At 44.3% G+C, this 24,220-nt stretch overlaps 1 protein-coding gene across 2 annotated transcripts in view; it reads left to right on the top strand.

Annotated features, from left to right (window-relative positions):
* The window catches only part of PDGFA (platelet derived growth factor subunit A), a 64,980-nt gene that overhangs the window by 17,226 nt on the left and 23,534 nt on the right, over positions 1 to 24,220 (top strand). For both annotated transcript variants that reach the window (XM_083711868.1, XM_083711867.1), the window contains exon 3: positions 24,090 to 24,194. In XM_083711868.1, the coding sequence (XP_083567994.1) occupies positions 24,090 to 24,194 (105 nt within the window). The remainder of the gene's footprint in view (positions 1 to 24,089; positions 24,195 to 24,220) is intronic.

Below are 24,220 nucleotides of genomic sequence, written 5' to 3' on the forward strand. Positions count from 1 at the left end.
ATCCTTGCATTAGTTAGATGGCCCCTGTCCTCCTTGCTATCTGGCCACCCTAGAGAGAGAAGGAGAAGGTTGGTACAAAACAACAGGCCCTGTTTTTCCTGGTTGGAGTAAACAGTGGGTCTTTTGTCTGCCTTTTGTGGCCCTTAGCCCTGTGCATTGTCATAATTCGAATGCCTCTTGTTGACTTGTCATACAGCCAGCCTGTCTCATTTTCCTGTGTCAAATTGCCGCAGAGAGAAATAGAGAGGTAATGATGGTGCACTTCGCAAATTGACCTGTTTATTCAATGGGAGTCCTGCTCCCCGGGCCCTTTCCATTAGACTGAGGAGCAATTTCTCATTGGCACTGTATCCGAAAAGCCTCTTCATCTATTTATGTATTAGCGAGTCAATGACATGATGGAGTAGCAACAAAAACAACAACAACCCCAGCCTGGCAGAAGAAGAAAGCAAAACGAAAAACAAATTTAGCTACATTAATGGACAAAGTAGGACAAATTGCTTGAGATGTGAGATCTTTCATAACAAAAATGTCAGTAAAGCAAAGATATGAAAAAGAAAACTTGTTTTGTTAGCTAGCTGCTGGGGAAAATCCATTAAAAAAAGAAAAGAAAGGCAATTGATTATTTATATATTATATCTGTGAGCCACCTCATAAAATAAATTCTCTAGGTGTTGTACTATATATATATATATATATATATATATATGCAGGTTTTGGTGTCCTCGGGTGTCTTCCCGTGTAAAAGTTGGGGTGTCTAGGCGACGTTTCGACGAGGTCTCACTCGTCATCTTCAGGCTGGTGCTTTCGAAAGCACCAGCCTGAAGATGACGAGTGAGACCTCGTCGAAACGTCGCCTAGACACCCCAACTTTTACACGGGAAGACACCCGAGGACACCAAAACCTGCATTCCTGTACCCGTGAAAATCTACGAAAGCATATATATATATATATATATATATATATATATATATATATGTGTGTGTGTGTGTGTGTGTATATATATATATAGTATAAAACCACATTACAGTGGTACCTCTGGTTACGTACTTAATTCGTTCCGGAGGTCCGTTCTTAACCTGAAACTGTTCTTAACCTGAAGCAAAACTTTAGCTAATGGGGCCTCCCGCTGCCGCTACGCTGCTGGAGCACGATTTCTGTTCTCATCCTGAAGCAAAGTTCTTAACCCGAGGTACTATTTCTGGGTTAGCAGACTCTGTACCCTGAAGCGTATGTAACCTGAAGCGTATGTAACCCGAGATACCACTGTATATTGAAGCCACAATAAGATTAACATGCTACCAACATAATACTCCAAATACAAAACCATCAAATTGAAAATATTATTTGCAGCCCAGAACTAAAACAGTCATAAAATACAAGCTTTAAAACCACCTTAAAAGGCCATGGAGAACTTAAAAGTCTCAATCTGGTGCCCAAAAGGCAGCAGTTTGGGTACCAGGTGGGCTTCTCTAAGAAAAGCATCCCATAGCCAGGAGGTCCCACTTCTCTGGTTTCTCCCAAGATGTACCAGGAGATCCACTCTAGGAAAATTCTGGCACAGTATTGTCTACACTGAGTAGTCTCAGTTCTCCTATATGTGTTCTACTCACAAGTAAGTTCAATAGGCTTCACCTCCCTGATAAGTGTGTTTAGGATTGCAGCTGTTAAAAAATGGTTGATTTACTTTAGAAAAAATAGTAAAGTCACGTGCTTCATCAGGTAGCAGCGGATTAGAAAAGACTCATAATTTTTAAAAATGCAAATATTTATAAAAAATGGCAGATGGGAAGCATCATATCGGAAGATGCATTTACTTTTAAGACATAATTTCTCCTTTAAGGTGTTTGCTACTCATCTGCAGAGGGCTAGCCTTCAAGTACGTTCTGAGGCAACGCACATTTAAGTGAAATCGCGTATATTGGGAACACCATTGAAAAAAGCCTTCAAACGCCTCAATAACTTCCTCACTCAAACTCCAACTCTCTACAAGCCTCAAAGGTTGGTGCAAGGGCTCCTGGGATTGCACTTGCAAAGGTTCGTGAAATTGCTAGGTGCTGTTTCTGTGCCATTTTTGCCGTTTTCAAGTTCTTTTAGGGCTGTTTTTGCCCCTTGCCACTTCCGGGTTTGCGGCGACAGGTCCATGTACAGTTGCACATGCCCAGAATGTGTGTAAATGAGGAGTTGCCTGTATTTGATACACGCTTCTAAGAACCCGAATTCCCGCTTGCAAGAATTTGAAGTATTTCTCTCATTCTAAACCCAGTTCCTACTATATTAACGTCCCCTTCTTGGACTCGCCTGACTGAAAGCTGACTCGCTAGACATCTTTCCTGCTTATTCCTCCCAAAACTGAAATTCTCCACCCCACCCCCTGTCCCTTTCAAAGCCTTGATAAGAACAGTGCGTGCATGGGCTATTTGTTGGTTGTTTGGGTGCGATGATGTGGAGATGACTTAGCTTAGATGCTGCAAGGGGTATTCTGCGTCAGAAAGGAATGCTGTGTGAGTAACTTAAAAAAAAAAATGGGTTCAGGAGCTGAGCGACTCTACTGGGGGGAGGGATCTGAAGTTATGAGGAGTGTGAGCCTGAACCTTCCCCACAAGTCTGACATGTGTGTGAGAGAGATTTTGTTTTAATGTGGGAATGAAGAGGTTCAGCAGCCCAGCAAATAGGTTGACACGTCGCTGATCCAAAAACATGTTTATTTAATGCAGGTGGAGAGTCAAGTGATCATAGGAACATAGAAAGTCACTTTATAATGATACAGACCCTTAGTCCCTCTAGCTCTCAGTCAGTGTTCAAAACTCCCATTTCACTAGGGCAAGCGGTTTCTGAGCTCTGGGCACAATACTGCGCTGAAGATTTCAGATTAAAACTGCAGAGTGGAAGGAAGGAGGACCTTTTTTCTGCTTCCCCACTTCCAGCTACTCTTTGAAGACTGGAGGGGAGACCCTCTTCAGAATATTGGGGGGAGGGGGTGGGCAGACCTTGTAGGGTAGACCTTGTGAAAAACGAACATAATATTTTATCTGCAGTTCGTTCATTTTCAGCTTTGTATTCTTGTTATTAAAAAAGCGCACTTAGACATTCTGTTGTGGCTCCCGTAACCTAGGTTTAAGGTGACGTATTAGCTCCTAGCTTTCATATCTGTTTCTAACACTGCTCTCAGCATTATCTTGATGGGCAGTGGCTCTCCAGGAATTTAGACAGGTCTCTCAGTCATACCTAGAGGAGCCTGGGAATGAATGCAGGCCTTCTGGGTACAAGATATGCTAAGGTAAAGGTAAAGGTACCCCTGCCCGTACGGGCCAGTCTTGCCAGACTCTGGGGTTGGTGCGCCCATCTTACTCAAGAGGCCGGGGGCCAGCGCTGTCCGGAGACACTTCCGGGTCACGTGGCCAGCGTGACGAAGCTGCTCTGGCCAGAGCCAGAGCCAGAGCCGCACACGGAAACGCCGTTTACCTTCCCGCTAGTAAGCGGTCCCTATTTATCTACTTGCACCCAGGGGTGCTTTCGAACTGCTAGGTTGGCAGGCGCTGGGACCGAACGACGGGAGCGCACCCCGCCGCAGGGATTTGAACCGCCGACCTTTCGATCGGCAAGCCCTAGGCGCTGAGGTTTTACCCACAGCGCCACCTGCGTCCCGACAAGATATGCTACCCTTCTCCAAATGTGGGGAACACCTAAACCTCACATTAAAGATTTCTTGCCCTGGGAAAGTTAATGCATATGGGGAGGAACGGCGGTAGCCTTGACTTCTCCCTGCTTTGTTGCCAGCTTCCTATTTTTTCAAGTGAGGGGGAGGTAATGTGATTTCCCCCCTTCTGAAGTGTCACAGCAATCCCAGAAAGGAGGAAGCAGCACCATGTTGTTTTGAAAGGGAGGAAGAAAGAGATACAGTGGTACCTTGGTTCTCAAACGCCCTGGTTCTCAAACAACTTGGAACCCAAACACTGCAAACCTGGAAGTAAGTGTTCCGGTTTGCGAACATTTTTCAGAAGCCGAACGTGCTCTGTTTTGAGTGTTTATGTTGAGGTCTGTCTGTTTTTGCTATTTATTTTGCGTTTTTGTGACTGTATGGGACCCAATTCAGCTACTGATTGGTTGATTGCTTTAATTTTATGGATCAATGGTCTCATTAGATAGTAAAATTCATGTTAACTTGCTGTTTTAGGGGTTGTTTTTAAAAGTCTGGAACAACCATTTTGCATTACTCTCTATGGGAAAGCGCGCCTTGGTTTTGGAATGCTTTGGTTTTGGAACAGGCTTCAGGAACGGATTAAGTTTGAGAACCAAGGTGCCACTGTACTTGCTCAGATCCCCCTGTTACAAAAGAGATGGAGCGAAGAACCTCTGACCCAGGGGACAAATGTGCCACTCCGAAGTGTTTCTATCTGGGACTCTCTCTAAATCATCCACCCTCAATGGCCTTCTCCAGGGTCACCCCTGGTGGTTGTTGTTTTGCTTTTCCCTGATTGCAATGATAGAATTGTAGAGTTGGGAATGACCCCGAGGATCATGCAGCTGTCCCATGCAGTGATCGAAGCTGAAACCTTGTTATCAGCACCACATTCTAACCAACTGAGTTATCCAATTTTTGCATGGTTGGAATGTTCCCTACTATAAAGTGGTCATTCCATCAATTCAATGCAAAAAACAAGGCTTTCGTCACCCACCATCTTGGATTTTAATGAATCTTGGTATACACCCTTCCCTTATGGTTGAAAGAAACCCCCTTAATTTCCCCCCCTCTATCTCAAACAGTTTTAATTTTACAGATAGGTAGCCGTGTTGGTCTGCCATAGTCAAAACAAAAAAATAATCCTTCCAGTAGCACCTTAAAGACCAACGAAGTCAGTTCTTGGTATGAGCTTTCGTGTGCATGCACACTTCTTCAGATACACTGAAACAGAAGTTTCCACTATATAGAAGGGTCTGGAAACTTCTGTTTCAGTGTATCTGAAGAAGTGTGCATGCACACGAAAGCTCATACCAAGAACTGACTTAGTTGGTCTTTAAGGTGCTACTGGAAGGATTATTTTTTAGTTTTAATTTTATAGCACTTCATAGTTTCGTGAACTCTGCATTTCTGTCCCTTTTGAGATCCTCAGCCTTGTGTACATTTTATCCCCCCCCCCACCATAACCAATGATCAGATTTCATTGAAATTTTACACAGAGCTCAATAACATGATGAGGATTTCAGGGGGGAAATAAACCAGCACTCAAAATTGAAAAACGTACAGGTGATACTGAGGCTGTGATAAGAGGCTGGGTCAGTTTTGCCTCTTGTGTGTTTGCTCCCCTTGAGGCAGTTGCTGGTCACCCCAGGGAATCTTATGTTGAGGAGGCTAGTTGTTTGTCCAGAGACCACATTCGATTGGTGCCATGTTTAGAAACTGTGGCTGTGTGCTGAGGATGGACAAAAGTCAGCACTTTTTCAATTGCGCCTGAATTAAGTTGTGGAACCGGCTTGCAAGGGATGGAACGATGGTGTTAAAAAGGGATTATTCGGCTTTTTAATTCATGGAGGATGTTCATGGATCGGTCTGTCAAGGGTTGTTAATCATGACATTTGAATGGAACTTCCTCATACAGAGGCAGCATCTTTCAGTTCCAGGTGCTGGGCATAAACAGCAGAGGTGCCGTATTTTTGTGAGTGTCTGGGGACAATTGGGCAGCTGCTTTGGAGACTAGACTATAGGTGGGAATGAACCCTTGTCTGATTTAGCAAGGCAGTTCTTACGTTCTTAATACTAGGGATCATGACCTGTGTTTAGACGTAACAGTAAGCCGTGGTTCAAGCAGGTAAACTAGTTTAATGTGACATCCAAACAGGAATGACGTGAGATTGATAGTTTGTTCCCCTGACATGCCAGGATTGCTACCCAGACTTAAATCAAGATTTGTTACTGGAGTTTGGATTCTGACTTTCTGGATTTGGATGCCATGCTTAGTGATGTGAAGGCCTAAGGAAAAAACTCCACCCCACCTCACTTCAATTTTTCTTGGGTTTTTTCCCCTATGAGGGAATGACTGTCAAACCACTCTGGGAACTGTAGCTCTGAGAGGGTCTCTTAACAACTCTCAACACCCTTGACAAACAACAGTTGCCAGGATTCCTTGGGTGAAGCCTTGACTGTTGAAAGTTGCATGATACTGCTTTAAATGTGTGATGCTGATGGGGCCAGTGTTGAACTCTTAAAAACTCATTTTGTCAACCTTTTGACGGTGTAGGAAATCCTGTACTATAGCATTCTGGAGAAGTAGCAGCTCAGCCTTGGGTTAAATCCTCTATTGTGGGAGAGTCCACCAGCTTCCTACTGTTGGACAGCTGTTGCTGTTGACAAGGTCTTCCTAATATTAGATCAAAATCCTCCCTATTGTAGTTTGAACTCATTTGTTTGGGTCCCACAGAAAGCAAATCTTCTGAATCTGTGAGAGCCCTTCAAATGCCGTATTTGTTTGTACTGTAAAAGGGCAAAAATGAAAATCTTTTAGTGTTTATTCTGGAGTGTAAAGTTGGTTGCAAACTGGGTGGCACAACACAGCTCTTGTGTTTGCAGACCTGACTCCGAAACGATTATTCATGATTTTATGGTTGTAATCTCAGGAGCACAGTATAAACCTTTATTGATTTTAGCCAGGCTCACTCCAGCCTTCAGCTGCTGAAAGGAATAAAACGACTGTCAAAAGCGCTTGCTGTCTGCATCCATGCATTTCTGCTCATATAGATGACATCTCTGTTTTCATTTTTCTTACGAACAGCATCAACAAAAGATTGAGAGCATATTGGAGTTTCGGTGGAATTGCATTTGCTACGGCAAAGTTGGAGACACCCTGGTCTATGGCTGAGTCAAATGTTTCTTTTGTCAAGCGGCAGTAGTTGGGATCTTTCTCTAGTGCAACGGGCAGGCGTCTCTGTAACCCCCCCCCCTTGTACTCCATTAGCTGCAGCCAACATGGCCGGTGGTCAGGGTGATGGGAGTTGTTGTGCAACAACATCTGCAGGTCATAGCTTCTTGCTGTGGCGTAGCAACAGTGCCTTGCCCTTGGGCTTCCTTGGAGGCATCTTACTGGTCATTGTGGGGGAACAGGATGCTGAACTAGGTGGACCTCTGGTCTTCGGTATTAAGTCTGCGACGGCCCATTTTGTTCATGTCATCAGTTGATGTTGGAGTGATAAAGTACTATATACACTTCTTAGAGTGTAAGCCCATTGAAGACAGCGTGACTGACATTGGAGAAACCCAAATGCTGTGGTCTATACCACTGAGCTTCTTGGGCTTGCCAATTAGAAGGTCAGCGGTTCGAATCCCCACGAACATGTGAGCTCCCGTTGCTCTGTCCCAGCTCCTGCCAACCTAGCAGTTCAAAAGCACACCAGTGCAAGTAGATAAATAGGTACTACTGCGGTGGGAAGGTAAACAGTGTTTCCATGCGTTTTTGTTTCCGTCACGGTGTTCCATTGCGCCAGAAGCGGTTTAGTCATGTTGGCCGCATGACCCGGAAAGCTGTCTGTGGACAAACGCTGGCTCCCTCAGTGTGCTGATCCCGGGGGGCAGGTTAGCATAGGCGTAGTCAAAGTCCGGTCCTGAGTCACTAGCCTGGAAATCAGTCCACAAGGAGCGGGGCGAGGTCCGAAACAGGAAGCTGGGCGGGGAACAGGAGTGCTGGAGAGTCAGGTCTGGGTCCGGGCAGGAACAGGAACTCAACAACGATGTTGCTCCCACAACCTGGGACCGGGCCGACTAGCCTTTATCTATTCTGAGGCTAGGGGCGGTCCCGGCCCCCAGGAGACCCGCCTCTCTTGGCCTTAAGGCGAGCACTCCTCCTGGGAGCAACCAGTTCCCTTCGCCTCTCTGCCCTGAGTCTCTGCAGATCAGGAGAGGCTAAAGGGTTACTGGGCCCAGGGGGAGACTCACCTGCAGGCACTGAGTCCTCAACCACTTCTGGAGCCAGAGTGGGATCACCTGATGCCTGCTCCTGAGGATCTAACACAGGTGCAGGTGCTTCAGAATCCAAGCCCTGCCCCAATTCAGCCGGCCCTGGAGGCGGGGACTCCTGTGCAGGCTGGGATTCCTCTGGTTCAGCCTCTGAATCGGAATCCCAGGCCATCACACTCAGCCTGAAAGCCAGATGAGCGCCACAACCCCATAGTCGCCTTTGACTGGACTTAACCATCCAGGGGTCCTTTACATTTTACCTTTATTACACCACAAGTCTATGTTAATATCTCCCGAGTTCTATCTTACAGAGTACACCCATTGACATAAATGGGACTTTAAGTAAGACCAGATTTGAATCCAATCCTGCCCCGTTCTTTGTTTACTATCCAACCTGAATAAGAGTTTCCCTCTCTCCAAATACCTTAATTCAGATATTCATAAACTGCAAATAACGAATAAAGCAAAATACAGATAACAAACAAAGCAGGTGTTAGCAGTGGTACCTTCCAATTTTAGATATGTGCAGCATGGAGTCTACAGTTTTTAACCCAGCAAAGTCTTGTCATAAAGAGCTGTGGGTTGATGGTGCTGCTGTTGGAACATCCTGCCTTATTAGCATAAGATGTAAAGCAAAACCAGTCCAGTCCAAAGCCTCCATCTCATAACATATCTGGGCGATGTACCACAATATGTATGCATTTAAACATAAAGCACCATTAAAAACAGCACAAGATCGTCATTGGAAAGTGAGGATGCCTGCTGCATATCTGCAGGAAAAGCATTTGACAGCATGGAGTTAGTGACGCTAGATGCCTGTCTTCTGGTGGAGGTTGGCTGGACCTCCTGTATCATGGGGGACAACTAGTAGGACTCAATCTCCAAAATCTTGGGGATTGAGCTAGGATTTTTGGATTGGGATATTGTATGTAGGAAACATTTAGAACCTATGGATGATACACATTTTGACCTTTATTTGTTCCATTTTAAAATACAGAGGTTGTTAAAATACAATGAGATTCAAGAATCAGGTTGTTCATGTGGATTTTTGTTTTTTTTAACAGATTGTTTTAAAGTTTATTTTTAAAACCCTAAGTAAGAAAGGTTCATATGCTGAGCTAGGATCTTATGTGAGAAAAATCAATGCATCTTTCTTTGGAGAATGATTGACTATGCTGAGGCAAAGAAAGTAGCCACAAGTCCGGAGGAGAGAAAAAACCCCATGTTACAGTGGATCATTAAAGGCTATTTAAGATCAAAACCACTTTCTAGTCCCATTTACTTCAAAGGAGACTCCAGAACTGTAATTTAAAAACCACTGGGCTAGATTCCCAACTGAACATTAGTCGCTGGATCAGGCCCAAAGGCCCATCTTGCTCTGAGTTCTGGGGTTTGGGGAGAAAGTAAGAGTGAAGGCCAAGTGAGGATTTCATCATGTATTACTTTTGAAACTCAAAAATTTAATTCTGCATATGAAACACATGCAGATGATAGAATTAACAGTGTGTGGATAACTATTAATAAGGGCTGTGAGCGTTAATCACTAGACAAGTTCATGGGTACTCTAGTTAGTTAACTGATAGGACCCACTTGTAATTGGTGGGGCTGAAGATAAGGGCATTTGATTATTTTTGAGGCTGGCTTGATACGGATTATTAAGCTCATTGGGGCAGCGCCTGGGTTTTTGGTTTTGTTTTGGCTGTTCTTCTCCATTGTGCCATGCCTATTGAAGTTACTATGTAGTAATACCACTGCTGGAATACTGCGTACAGTTCTGGGCACCACAATTTAAGAAGGAGATTGGCAATCAGGAACGTTTGCAGAGGTGGGCGACCAAGATGATCAAGGGTCTGGAAACCAAACGGTTGAGGGAATTGGGGATGTTTAGCCTGAAGAAGAGAGGATGGAGAGGATATGAGATAGCTATCTTCAAATATCTCAAGGACTGTCACATGGAAGAGGGAACAAGCTTGTTTTCACCTGCTCTAGAGAATAGGACCTGAACCAGTGGATTCAAGTTAAAAGACAGGAGATTGTGTCCCAGTAAGAGCTGATTGACCGTGGAACGGTCTCCCTCGGAAGGTGGTCGACTCTCCTTCCTTGGAGGTTTTTAAAGTAGAGGTTGGGTGGACATCTGTCATGTACAATCTAGTTGAGATTCTTGCATTGCAGGGAGTTGGACTAGATGATCTACAATTTTATGGTTCTGTGAAATGTTAAAAATGACCCTCTGAGAAAGGGGTTTATTATTAAGCTGTATGTTTAAGTCATGTTTCCTTTAGCATCTCAAAAAAGGCATTTATTTATGTTGACTTCGTTTAAAACCAGTAACCCTTTTTATAAATCTAACTGTTGTTTTAAGTTGCTCCTGTAAGACGTTGTAACTTCAAATCCACATGGTGCTAGCTTTTGAAGTGTTTTAACTTTTATTGTTTTGATATTGCTTGCAACCCCCACCACCAATTCAAGGGTTTTTTGCTCCTTTCCTGGTCAAGTACACTCCAAACCACAGGAGTGATGACACATATTTTTTCCCCTTCCAGCATTCAAATCCTACCTTGGAGTCCAGTTCAGAGTCCAGCTCCCTCAGCTCCAGTTAGCAATGATAAGAGATGCTGTCCAAAAGATCTGCATTTTTTTAATATAAAAAAATGTGTTCATCAACTTTTGTACAGTCTAAATCTTACAATAGAGTAACAATAACAACAAAACAAATGCAGGTCTCTTGCTCCAGAAATGAGGAAAAGAAACAAAGATGGTATCACATTAGTTTATTGAATTGCTCCAGAAATCTACCTGTATGGCTACAGGTGAGCAATTAATAAATGTGAGAAATGGAAAAATGCATTTGTAAACACATCAGGTTTATGGGAGCTACATGAGGTCAGTGCTACCACGCTGCTTTTTTAAAAAAAAATGTTTAAATGCAGATGAGCAGTCAACTAAAAAGCAAACATTCAATTAGGTAAAGTCTTAAAATAATAAGACTTGCTCAGAAAAGGCGTATAAGTCATGGCTTACTAAGGACTTGGAGGGGCAGTTAATTTTGCATGCATGTTGACAACCAAACCACAACTTGTTTTGAAACGAGAACGACAACACAATGATGCATTCCACCCCAGGAGAGTCACGTGGTTTGTTTTAAAGGTACTTCAGGCACCTGGCTTGCGTCTATTCGTCTTACTGTACACCTGAGGCATGAAATGATTTCATGACCGCAGGCTCTGGTTGGGTGTGATTCCTCGAGAAAGTAAAAGGAAAGGGGTTGGTTTGTTTACCGAGCTGTTGGGTGTGAGCTCTGCTGTTAACATAAGTCAGACGCCAAACAGGGCATGACCTAATACAAAGGCCCTGTGAAATCTGCATGCGGATGGGTTAAAAGTAAGAAGGGCTGGAGGTGCAAAGTTTTAGGACAGCAAAAAGGCGGAGAAGCAGGGAGATCATTACATGCTCTCTTAACCAGCAGAGTGTAATTGATTTTGTTTTCCTTTTTTCTCTTCATTTTCTTGACGGCCACCCACTTGGCAATTTTTAATGCATGTTACCCATTCTCCTTTAATGTGTTTGCAGAAGCTTTGAAATTAAAACAGGTCGTGGGAATGTAGTGTAGCTGCAGCCAACTCTCCTATCTGTTCATCATGAATAAAAATAAGGCAAGCAAACGTCCATCTACCTACTCAGAGAGGGAGGACAGGAAGACGTGGGTTTTTGTCTACCGGGAGATGGATGGAGGCTAAACACTGGGAGGAACTTGGTGGTTGTAAGAGCAGTTCAACAATGAAAGATGCTGCATTAGGAGGTGTGGTCCAAATCTACCCCTCTTTTAAAAGAGCAGCATTGGTTATTCCAGGTCCAGTTCAAGGCCCAGTTCAAATGCTCACATTAGTGTTTTAAACCCCAAGTGACTTAGGCTCCAGATATTGGAAATAACACTTCCTTCCCTACTGACCCTCTTGGGTGTTAAGATCAGCAGAGGGGACTCTTGGTATTTCCACTGCCTTCAGAAATTTGTGTGTTGGCCCAGAAGAGGCCATTCTCTGGCATCCTCTCAGTTATGAAATTCCCTCAGTACAGAGGTGGGTCTGGCACCTTCAAAGTACAGTTTTCGGCGAATGTTGTTTATCTTGGCCTCTGCTAACTGAATTGTATATTTTTAGGACCCACCCTACTTTTGTGACCCGTTCCTTTTAATCTGTTTTCAGTGTTGAGTTTTACATTATTGTCACCTGCCCTGGGGCCTGAGGGTGGGCAATAAATTAAATGACTAATAACGGTAATACCCTTTGGGCATCACAGTTGCACTGCTTTAACTGAAACCTGAGCTTCAAATGTCCTGAAATGAGGTACTCGAATCCTGAGGAATTCACACTGAATGCATTTTTTAAAAAATGCTACTTCACATTATCCAAAAAACAGAAAACAAAACCACCCTTCAAGAAGCCAGCTAAGGAGAGATTTTCAATTTTAGTCTCATATATCAACTGGTGTTCCAAATAATATGATTCTGAAGTATCACAGCACATTTTGCTACCTGGTTCCCATCAAATTCTGCTGCACATAGAGATCCAACTTGAAAATAATAATAATAATAATAATAATAATAATAATAATAATAATAATAATAATAATAATTTATTATTTGTACCCCGCCCATCTGGCTGGGTTTCCCCAGCCACTCTGGGCGGCTTCCAACAGAGATGAAAAATACACTAAAATGTCACATATTAAAAACTTCCCTGAACAGGGCTGCCTTCAGATGTCTTCTGAATGTCAGGTAGTTGTTTATCGCTTTGACATCTGATGGGAGGGCATTCCACAGGGCGGGCGCCACTACCGAGAAGGCCCTCTGCCTGGTTCCCTGTAACTTGGCCTCTCGCAGTGAGGGAACCGCCAGAAGGCCCTCGGAGCTGGACCTCAGTGTCCGGGCTGAATGATGTGGGTGGAGACGCTCCTTCAGGTATACTGGGCCAAGGCCGTTTAGGGCTTTAAAGGTCAGCACTAACACTTTGAATTGTGCTCGGAAACGTACTGGGAGCCAATGTAGGTCTTTCAAGACCGGTGTTATATGGTCTCGGCGGCCGCTCCCAGTCACCAGTCTAGCTGCCGCATTCTGGATTAGTTGTAGTTTCCGGGTCACCTTCAAAGGTAGCCCCACGTAGAGCGCATTGCAGTAGTCCAAGCGGGAGATAACCAGAGCATGCACCACTCTGGCGAGACAGTCCGCAGGCAGATAGTGTCTCAGCCTGCGTCCCAGATGGAGCTGGTAAACAGCTGCCCTGGATACAGATTTGACTTGTGCCTCCATGGACAGCTGTGAGTCCAAAATGACTCCCAGGCTGCACACCTGGTCCTTCAGGGGCACAGTTACCCCATTCAGGACCAGGGAATCCTCCACACCTGCCCGCCTCCTGTCCTCCAAAAACAGTACTTCTGTCTTGTCAGGATTCAACCTCAATCTGTTAGCCGCCATCCATCCTCCAACCGCTTCCAGACACTCACACAGGACCTTCACCGCCTTCACTGGTTCTGATTTAAAAGAGAGGTAGAGCTGGGTATCATCTGCATACTGATGAACACCCAGCCCAAACCTCCTGATGATCCCTCCCAGCGGCTGCATGTAGATGTTGAAAAGCATGGGGGAGAGGACAGAACCCTGAGGCACCCCACAAGTGAGAGCCCTAGAGCATTTTGCATGCTGGCCTACAGCTGTGGTTCGCAGGTAAAGATCAGTAGTCATAGGTCTTTCAGGGAAGCTTATCTCCCCGGTTGAGTCAGAGGTCATAGCTCTGTGGTAGATAAACTGTTTTTCATTCCATGAGTCTCAATCCCCAGCTACTCCAAACTGAGGAAAACCTGCTGGCTGAAATTTTGGAGAGCTCCTGCCTGTTAGTGTAGAGTAGACAGTAGTGAGATGGGCCTAAGGGTATTACTTGGTGTAAGGCACCGTCCTAGTCTATATGTGTTACTAAAGGTAAAGGGACTCCTGACCATTAGGTCCAGTTGTGGCCGACTCTGGGGTTTTGGCCGCTCATCTAGCTTTATTGGCCGAAGGAGCCAGTGTACAACTCCCAGGTCATGTGGCCAGCATGACTAAACTGCTTCTAGCGAACCACAGCAGCGCACGGAAATGCCGTTTACCTTCCCGCTGGAGCGGTACCTACTTATCTACTTGCACTTTGACGTGCTTTCGAACTGCTAGGTTGGCAGGAGCAGGGACCGAGCAACGGGAGCTCACCCCTTTGCGGGGATTCGAACCGCCGACCTTCTGATCGGCAAGTCCTAGGCTCTGTGGTTTAACTCACAGCGCCACCTGCATCCCTTAGCAGCACCTAATAGAAATAGATCTGTCTTCCCACCCTGTTCCCATCTTAATGTAAGACTGTGACTCTGTGGCTTCAGCACCCAGCCTGTCTTTTCCTCCCCTTCCATTCAGCTTTGTTCAACACATGGCACCGCACCATCCTTGACCCAGCATGGCTTCTTTTGTCTTTTTGCTCGAGTTATTGTGTCTCTTTTCATAGAATTGTAGAGCTGGATGGGGCCCTTTTAATATTGCTTTTCATGCAGAAAACTCCCAATTCTGCTGTCTCCAGATGGGGAAAAGTTCAGGTACCTGGTTTGGGGAAAGACTATGGAGAACTGCTGTCAGCTAGAGAATAAACTAAACCTAAACTGACTGTATCAGGAAGCAATTCTGCCCTCTGCAATTCTAATTACGTGCAAGTAATTTGTTGAGAGCTGGCGGGGTATAGCGGTTAGCTTGTTAGCTTAGGACCAGGGAGACTAGGGCTCAAGTCCTCACTTGGCCATGAAACTCACTGAGTGACCTTAGGCCCGGTCACTTCCTCTCAGCCTAACCTACCTCACAGGGTTGTTGTTGAGATTAAATTAGGAGAGAGGGGAAGTGATGTATGTCATGTTGAGTTCCTTGGAGAAAAAGGTGGGGGGATGAATGAACAGAAAGATAATAAGAACAGCCCTCCTGGATCAGACCAACGGCCCCATCTAGTCTTAGCGTCCTGTTCTCAGAGTCACCTTAGGCAACTGCCTTACGCTGAGTCACAACACTGGTCCATCTTCCTCAGTATCGACTACACAGAGGCAGAGGCTCTTAAGAACATTAGCAGATCCCACAGGATCAGGTCGATTATTATTTTTTTGTTTGAATGCTGGTTTTAATGTCCGTCTGTGTTTATTTGTTTAAAATAATGGCAGGCTGCGTTGAGGTGCTGTGGCAAAAAAAAAAAAAAAAAAGCGCAACCATATAAGTAAATTATGCAGCTAGTAGCTTCATGGTTGAGCAGGGATTTGAACACAAGCTTATTCCAGCCCTAATCTTTCTCTCTAACCACATACCAGCTTTCTCAATTGTTCAATAGTCCATCCAGATTCACACCCTTTGATCCTTTTAAATTATGCTTCAGTGCAACTGTGCTTTAATCCATACTATTTTTAGCTGCGTTTTAATGATTTTTAGAAGGGTTTTTTTTTTTTTGCTGTTGATGCTGTTTTATGTGGATATTTGTATCAGCCTTATTCATATTGCCTTATTCTGTTTCATAATAGATTGTTCTTCCCTTGTTTTGGTGAACTGCCCAGAGGATATGTGTGGTTAATGGCCAGCGTATAAAATGACAATAGTAATTTTTTTGTTCTCTCCATTGGCTCCTGCTTCACTTCTTAATATTTTTTTTTTTTGCTGCATCATGCATGCTTTTTATTCTGGCTGCTTTATTGCTCCAGATATAAATGATCCCCGTTATCATGTTATAAACATATCGCATGATGAGTCAGCCTTCCACCCACTTGAGGGTGATCAGGTGTTGAAAATGTTCAACATGATGAATCAGCTCCCCAAAATCACAAGATACGTTTGAGAAATAACAAGGGTTTGGTTTCCCCCACAAGATATGTACATTCAGGCTTCTTGTTAGTTTCTTGTTTTACCTATAAACTGCTACCAAGTTGTCCCAACTTTCCCTATGAAACTTCTGTGCATCAAGATAATCGGATTTGAGCCCACAGCCAGTCTCAGCCAGTTGCATTCCCTAAGGATCGTCATGTTGAAATTCCCCATTTTGCTGCAAATGGCATTTTTGCAAACCACAACATTGATAATAAGAGCTCTTAATGCGCTGGCATCTTGCTAATTTCACTCCCATCTCTTTCCCCGCATTCTAGCTTTCGGTTGCCTGGCCATTCTCCCCAACTGCTCCATTGTCTTCCGATAAGCAAAATGCCAAGTTTTCTATCTTTGCTTTTTCTCATGGCCCTTGAACCATGTGGTTGGATTATTTAAGGAACAGGACATGTCTGGATGCAGTCCCAGAGTCTGCAGTTGTTTCAGATGCCACTCTGAAAGGTTAAGGCTCTCTGTAAAAGATTGGTTCTGCAACAGAGAGGCTGAAAAGGAAAACCCAACGAGTTGCTTCTTGTTCTCAAATTATTTGAGTTTTTTTATTATTAAAAATAGTCAGAAGAGTTTATAGTTTATAGAGGCAGCATTGTTACTACGCAGAGGGGGAGCTGCAATCACCAAATTTATGCTAGGTGCTGTGCAATGATAATTAAACATCACAAGGCACTGCCTTCCAGGCTTTCATTCTGAAAATCTGCCAGAATTAAAGTCCTTCTTATATATTTCTCACATTTATATCCTATTTTTTCTTCTTCCAAGGATCTGAAGGCCATGTAAATAGTTCTTCATCCTCCCAAGAATTCTCTGAGATGGATTAGGCCGAGAAATCATAGTGGGACTGTAGTACTCCAATGAGCTTTATGACGATTTGAAACTGGGTCTCACCTGTTCATGCTGTAACTGTTATACCATACTGGCTTTCTAGTGTGTGCCCACCTCCTATTCGACAACTGAGGTCCTGTCTTCTCCACTCCACCCACGATCGTACACAATTTCGCCCCCCCCTCCAAAAAAGTGCTTTTCAGGGCTGTGATCTTGCACAGTGCCCCAGAATGCGTATTTATGGGTGCTGTGCCTGAAAAAGTACTTGTGGGGGGGGTGGGACGGGGGACTGTGGTGTGAAGAGATCACAGCAACCAAAATGGCCGCTGTGCTCTTGTGATAAAAAAATGGGAAGATGGAGCCCCGGATTTGGGCTTCAGGGTGTTTGAGGGCATAGGATGCTTGTGTAAACAGGAGTTTTCTTCAGCAGCTGGTGGAATGCCAACGCTGATGGAGATGCTGTTGTTTCAGCAGAGAGGGCATTACACAACACTGGGGCCACTGGTGAGAAAGCCCTGCTTCTGTGTTAACCACAAGCAGATAATAATAAGGCTGTGGCAAAACCACCTGGGTTGCATTAGCCAATCATATTGCACCTTAGCAGGCAGTGTAGAGCAGGGGTAGGCAACCTAAGGCCCGGGGGCCGGATGTGGCCCAATCACCTTCTCAATCCAGCCCGCGGATGGTCCGGGAATCAGTGTGTTTTTACATGAGTAGAATGTGTCCTTTTATTTAAAATGCATCTCTGGGTTATTTGTGGGGCCTTCCTGATGTCTTTACATGAGTAGAATGTGTGCTTTATTTAAAATGCCTCTCTGGGTTATTTGTGGGGCATAGGAATTCGTGCATATCCCCTCCCCCCAAAAAATATAGTCTGGCCCACCTCATAGTCTAAGGGACGGTGGACTGGCCCACGGATGGTAAAGGTTGCTGACCCCTGGAGTAGAGTTATTTAAGGCTTTGTATGCAAGTAGCAAGGGGAGGCGGGTGGCGCTGTGGGTTAAACCACAGAGCCTAGGACTTGCCGATCAGAAGGTCGGCGGTTCAAATCCCCGCGACGGGGTGAGCTCTCGTTGCTCAGTCCCTGCAAACCTAGCAGTTCGAAAGCACGTCCAAGTGCAAGTAGATAATTAGGTACTGCTCCGGCGGGAAGGTAAACGGTGTTTCCATGCGCTGCTCTGGTTTGCCAGAAGCGGCTTAGTCATGCTGGCCACATGACCCGGAAGCTGTATGCCGGCTCCCTCGGCCAATGAGATGAGTGCTGCAACCCCAGAGTCGGTCACGACTGGACCTAATGGTCCCGGGTCCCTTTACCTTTACTTTACTATGCAAGTAGCAGAATCTTAAAACTAGGATTGATGGCTAAGAGGCAGCCAGTGTTAATTCCAAATTGATTGCAAATATCCTCTTCTGTGCTTAACTGAATTGTGCTAAAAGTATCTGCTGTCCTCCAGTCCTTCACTGTATTCTTCTGAGCCTAGAAGGCTTAACAATTTGCTCAATATTGAAGGCTGAAATGTAGAACAACCTGGATGGTTCTACAGAACCAATTTTATTAAGCACAGCCTGTCAAAGACCAGCATTGCAGTATCAAACACTGAGGCGTGCCTGGATTTCAGTTCAGTGATATGGACCAGCGGAAAGATGCATGGCTACTGAGAATTTTATCTGTTTGAACTGGGTTCAATAAGCTTTGGCTGGGATCCAAATTGCCCTCTATGATTGTTGAATATACTTCTGCGCATCTTGGAACTAATGAACACCACTCATGAGGGTGGTAGGGCAAATGTTGGTGTGATCTCATTCATGGGAGTGGAGAAAGTCATCATCTTGTGAGGATCAAATATATAGCCCACTTTCAAGGCTATACTGCAAGGAAACACACCAGTGGATTTTGGTGATTGTGTTTTCATGCATCGTAAAAATGTTGTTAGGTTTCAAACCTCAGAGCCCATTTAATTGTATATAAAAAGTCCTGGATGTGTAGAGAGAGTGAGTTGGTCACAAATATTGAAGCTCCTGAAACAAGAAGGGCGGCCCCACTCATTCCTAAAAGGGTGTTGCTGCCTCTGAAATCTGCCTCAAGTGACCCCGGATGTGTGTTGATAAGAGTTTGTTTGTTCAACATTCTCCTTGATAACTGTACATTGGATAAATGCACACTTCCGCACTGCTATTAACTGTTTGTTTTGGAGAGGGCCCATAACTCAGGTAGAACCACATGCTGTGCATGTAGAAGGTCCATAGTTTAATCCCCAACCCCTCCAGTTAAAAAAATAAAATCTCATTGGCTGGAAAAGCAGGAACTTTCAAATGCATATACACCATATCCTTAACAAACTACATTGCCCAGAATTCTTGGGGGGGGGGGAGAGATGTGCTTTAAAGGTATAGTGTCCCATCTTCATATATTTATGCACTTCCTCAGTTCCAGGAGTAGCATTGTGGGGTTAAGTTGACTTTCGGATCAGAGGAAACCCTCAGGACTTAAAGTGGCCTTGGGGACAGATATAGGGCAGATGAAAGGAAGCATTTCTGGAATTTGCTCCCACTGGTCACTACCTTGCATGACTTTAAAAGTGGGTAAGTCATGAAAGCATGCCAGTGAAAGTAGATAAATAGGTACCTCTGCAGCAGGAAGTTAAACAGTGTTTCCTTGCGCTCTGGTTTCCATCATGGTGCCCTGTTGTGCCAGAAGCAGTTTAGTCCTGCTAGCCACATGACCTGGAAAGCTGTCTGTGGACAAACGCCGGCTCCCTCGGCCTGAAAGCGAGATGAGCGCCACACCCCATAGTCGCCTTTGACTGGACTTAACTGTCCAGGGATCCTTTACCTTTTTTACCTTTACCAATGGCCATTAGTCATTATGGTCACTAAACACGATGGCTTGTGTATTATTTCCCCAGGTTACCAGTCGCTGGGGGCAACAGTAGGAGAGTGCTGCAGCAGCCATGTTCTGCTTCACGGGCTTCTCACGGGCATCTGGTTAGCCTCTGTGAGAACAGAATGTCAGGCTAGATGTAGATGAGCCTTCCCTATAAGAAAGACAGTCTTACTCATCTGATCTACATTAAAGAGACAAGAAAAAAATGCACACTTGTGTTTAATGCAGTATTTCTGACTTGCCCTTCCAAAAGGAAGACCAGAGTGTTTTGTGCCACTCACAGAACAATAAAAAACATGAATCTCATGTAAAACAGCGTAACATGCTGTAATCGTGCCACTAAGTTCCATAAAACCCAGCTTTTATGGAGAGTTGTATGCAAATACCTGTCTAAACAAGTACATTTTTAAACAAGTAAATTTGCAGGCTGGCATCTCTTGGGAGGGATTGCCACGAACACCCTGTTCTTCTGTGAAGTTTACCGTAAGCTGCTGATGGAAGCAGGAACAAGGCTGAATCTGTAGGCTTTCATGAACTCTGTGTGCTTTCATATGGAAGCTGGCATTTCCTACGTTATGGACAGGTTGCATAAGAGCCTTGCAAATAAGCCTGCAAAAGTTAGTTGCCCATAGAAAATGTTTACTAGCCAGCCTGTCTTAGCATATCTGTGGCACATCAGTGACCCAGTAGTCCAAAACATTTCCTTCATAGGTTTTTAAGCAGAGGTTGAATGGTCATCTGTTACTTTAGCTGATGCTTTAGCTGGGATTCCTGAATTGCAGGGCATTAGTTGTTGCCTTAAACCTAAATTTATTTTGACATAAATAAATGGGGTATTCTCAGGAGTGTAAAGTATTCTAATCAGTTGACTAGTATCAATGATCACGAGTGTGTGTATAGGTGGGAGAGTAAATTGTGCAGGCAAAAGGCCATACAAGAACAGCCAAGCTTTTTCACACATTTCCGTTCAGAGGGCCTTTTCGGTAGTGGCGCCCACCCTGTAGAATGGCCTCCCATCAGATGTCAAGGAAATAAACAACTATCTGACTTTTAGAAGACCTCTGAAGGCAACCCTGTTTAGGGAAGTTTTTAATGTTTGATGTTTGACTGTGTTTTTAATATTTTGTTGGGAACCACCCAGAGTGGCTGGGGAAACCCAGCCAGATGGGTGGGGTCTAAATAATAAATTATTCTTATTTGTATGATTATGACTGTGTGGAGAGAGAGAAGAAGTTGTGCTTCCTGCCCTCACCTTCTTTGTCCGTATATTCGGGGAAGTGTTGCATGTTCATAGGCTCACTCCATTATTTTCTCTTTTTTCCCCGGGGGTGGGGTGGTGGCTGGGAGAGCACATGAGAGCACTGACAGAGCCAGAAGGTTTAGACGCACCCTATCCACTATGCAGTTGCATAGCGGTGCACAGAATATCCCCAAACAGCTACAATCTCCTATCCCGTTCCCAACCTCCATGCAAAAACATGGGCAGGGGATAGAATGTCCTCTCTGTTGTGTATTTCTCTGTGATGACATCTTTTTAATGGGGTGGAGGAGTCAGGGTTACTGGACAATAGCTGCAGGGTGAAAAAGAAAGTCTTTGGGCCTTTTAAATAATGAGATAAGTTGGAATGTTGTGGAACCAGGAGAGGATATATTGATTAAATATTATTCTTCCTCACTCACGCCTAGTGAGCTTGTAGCAGAGTACATTCCCCTGTATATTGCAGGAAGCTAGTTGGGAGATTCATTTGAATCTCTCGAGTTAAGGCATCCAGTCTAGCTTGTCCAGATTGGATTTGTTCCTTGTCAATTCCCCTTTAATTCCCTCTTAAAAAGAATAAAGACACAACAATCTTCTCTTGAAAGTAATGAGAAGTTTACTTACATTCAGTTCACAGTAGGTTCCCTGAAGGCAGGCTTTAGCTTGTAGCTACAGAGGAAACTGTGGGTTAATCCCACGTGGGGATTGAGCCCATGTGCTGCTGGCTGAGAGCCAGCAGACAGCAAAAGTATCAGGAGAGGAAGATGGCTGTGTGACCAGCCCTTTTATGGGGTCTCACAGGGTCACACTTATCTGCCTGGTCACACGGGGGAGGACCAGACCAGTGTCACAGGAAGTCCACCTGGCTAGAGTAACATCTCCCTGTGTGTCCACTTTTTGACTGCTTTCTGTGATGTTACATCCCACAAGATGAAGGGAAAATATTTAGAGCAGGGGTCGGCAAACTACGGTCTGCGAGCCAGATACGGCCTGAGGGGGTCGTTAAACCGTCCCTTGGCGTCCGCTCAGTCAGTCCCCATGTGGAGCTAAACCAACGTGGCGCACCGGTTTCGCTCTGCACAGGGACTGGGTTTCGGGATACAGCCACAGCTTCCTATTGGCTGCAGGAAACTCCTGCAGCCAATAGGAAGCCACAGACACCACCTCCTCCCCCACCATGGCTCCGAAAGCCAGCAAGGAAAGATTGGGGGGCGTGTGCATGCTCACACGCGCAGGTGATCCAGCCTGGTGATCTGGAAAAGTTTGCCGACCCCTGGTTTAGAGCATCTTCTTCACAATTAGCCATTAGGAAGAAGCAAACCTATTCCCACCTTCCAGTGCTCTGTTCCATGAGTGCAAAGCTGCTGGGGTAATTGACAACAACAGCAACAACAACAATTTTTTATTTATACCCCGCCCTTCCCGGTTCAAAAACCGGACTCAGGGTGGCTAACAACAAATTTAAAACACTTATAACATTTAATTATAAAAGCAGCATAAAATGCAGTATAAAAACATGAATAACAATAAAATTCAAAAACCAATTATATAATCCCCAGGGCTAGCTGGCTGAATTGGACCTACTTGGGCCAGCGAGGAGGCCAGGGGAGAATTAGCTGTGGGGTCTCAGAGCGGGTGATCTTCATAAAAGGGAAGGGGGAAAGGAAGAGAAGGGAAATAAAAGATCAGGCTGAATTCAAATGAAAGGCCAGGCGGAATAGCTCTGTCTTACAGGCCCGATGGAAGGAGGTTAAATCCTGAAGGGCCCTAGTCTCAGGGGACAAGGAAAGCAAAAGAGTGATGCTCTGCTACAGTGAGCCAGTGCGTAGGTTCCTGGAGAGCCCTTTGCAAATGCTTTGCTGCTCGCTGGTCTGCTAGGACTAAGGTTTGGCATTGCATGCTGTAGGAATCCAGGCTTGTGGTTCAGGTCTCTCCAGACTAACCGCAAGCTGAAAAACAGGAAATAGATAGGCATGGCAGCAAGGAAGACCTGGGGAGGATCAAAGCAGCTGCAAGCACATTTCTGGGAGCGGGCGCATTTGCGCTAAGCCAAGGCTTGTCTTAGTGTGACATATGGCCCAGGCCTTTTCTTTGGTTGCTCGTGGAATGCTTGCCCCAGGGAGGCCTGCCTGGTACCTTCCTTATAAACCTTTATTTATTTATTTATTTATTTATTTATTTATTTATTTATTTATTTATTTATTTATAATAAACCTTTAGATGGCAGGTGAAAAGGTTCCTCTTCAACCAGGCCTTTGGCTGATTAATATCCTATTTTATTCAAAATGTGGTTGTGAGAAAGAGGGTTATTGTTTTGTTTTTATTCTGCATTTTGTGTTTTTATATTGTGTTTTTATGCCGTGTACCTCCCTGAGATCTGTGGGTGAAGGATGGTATGCAAATTTAATAAATAATAGTAAAAATGATTAATAATAATAATAATAATGTGCTTCTTTCCATTGTAGCACGTTTTCAGTGGTAGCATCCCAGCTAGCCGGTTAAGATATGACTGTTTCAGAGGGTACTTGAGCCCGCACAAAATTGCTTGCCCTGTGGTCTTGTTTATGTTTTCATGTTGTCATTTTTGACTTTTATGTTTTAATGTTTATTGTTTTTAATGAAACTTGGCAAACTACAGGTGAGTATGAATCCTTCTCGTAGCAAAACAGAATCAGTGCCCAATATTCAACCATTCTAGAAAGAAAAAAAAGATGATTCTGATTGGAGCTTGAGAGTTTATTCATTATGGAAATAATCTCTGGCCTCCAGGCCTGAATTGCATCCTGAAGTTTTGTGGTTAGAGCAGTTAATTTTGCTTCCCTTAGTTTGGAATTTGACTCCCAAGTACTTTGCAAATAATCTGTTTCTTGCCTGTAGACATAAAATAGGTTTCCTGATATTTCTTGGAAAGGTATGTGTTAGATTTTTTTTTTTAAATGTAATGGAGTTTATTGCTGCTAAGCCACTTCCCGAATGTTAGAGCTGGAAGGGAGAGGTATAAACGATGTATATAAAACAAATAATTTCAAGGATGATTTCCTAGGAAAGTGGTTCTTGTTTCTGGCATAGAATGACTCTTTTAAAGTGCATGTGTGTAAAAGACTTAATGAAGGCTTGATCTAATGTTGGTTAATGTATTGCTCCTTTGTAATTGGAAAAAAATGTATATTCAAATGAAGTAGGTTCTTTTAAATAAATAAATAAAACCCAAATAAATAATAACAAACAGGGCTGACTGTTTTGTTGTCTCGTTTTTAGGATATGATGATCCGTCAGAGACAAACTTGATACCGCATAGCATTCACTCTGTCAAACACGGGCAAGAAAATCGTCCCAGACCTATTCGCAGGAAAAGAAGTGTTGGTAAGGAATGGGAAAACCAAACATAT

Source organism: Podarcis gaigeae, assembly GCF_964106915.1.
Source record: "Podarcis gaigeae genome assembly, chromosome: 14".
NCBI lineage: Eukaryota > Metazoa > Chordata > Lepidosauria > Squamata > Lacertidae > Podarcis > Podarcis gaigeae.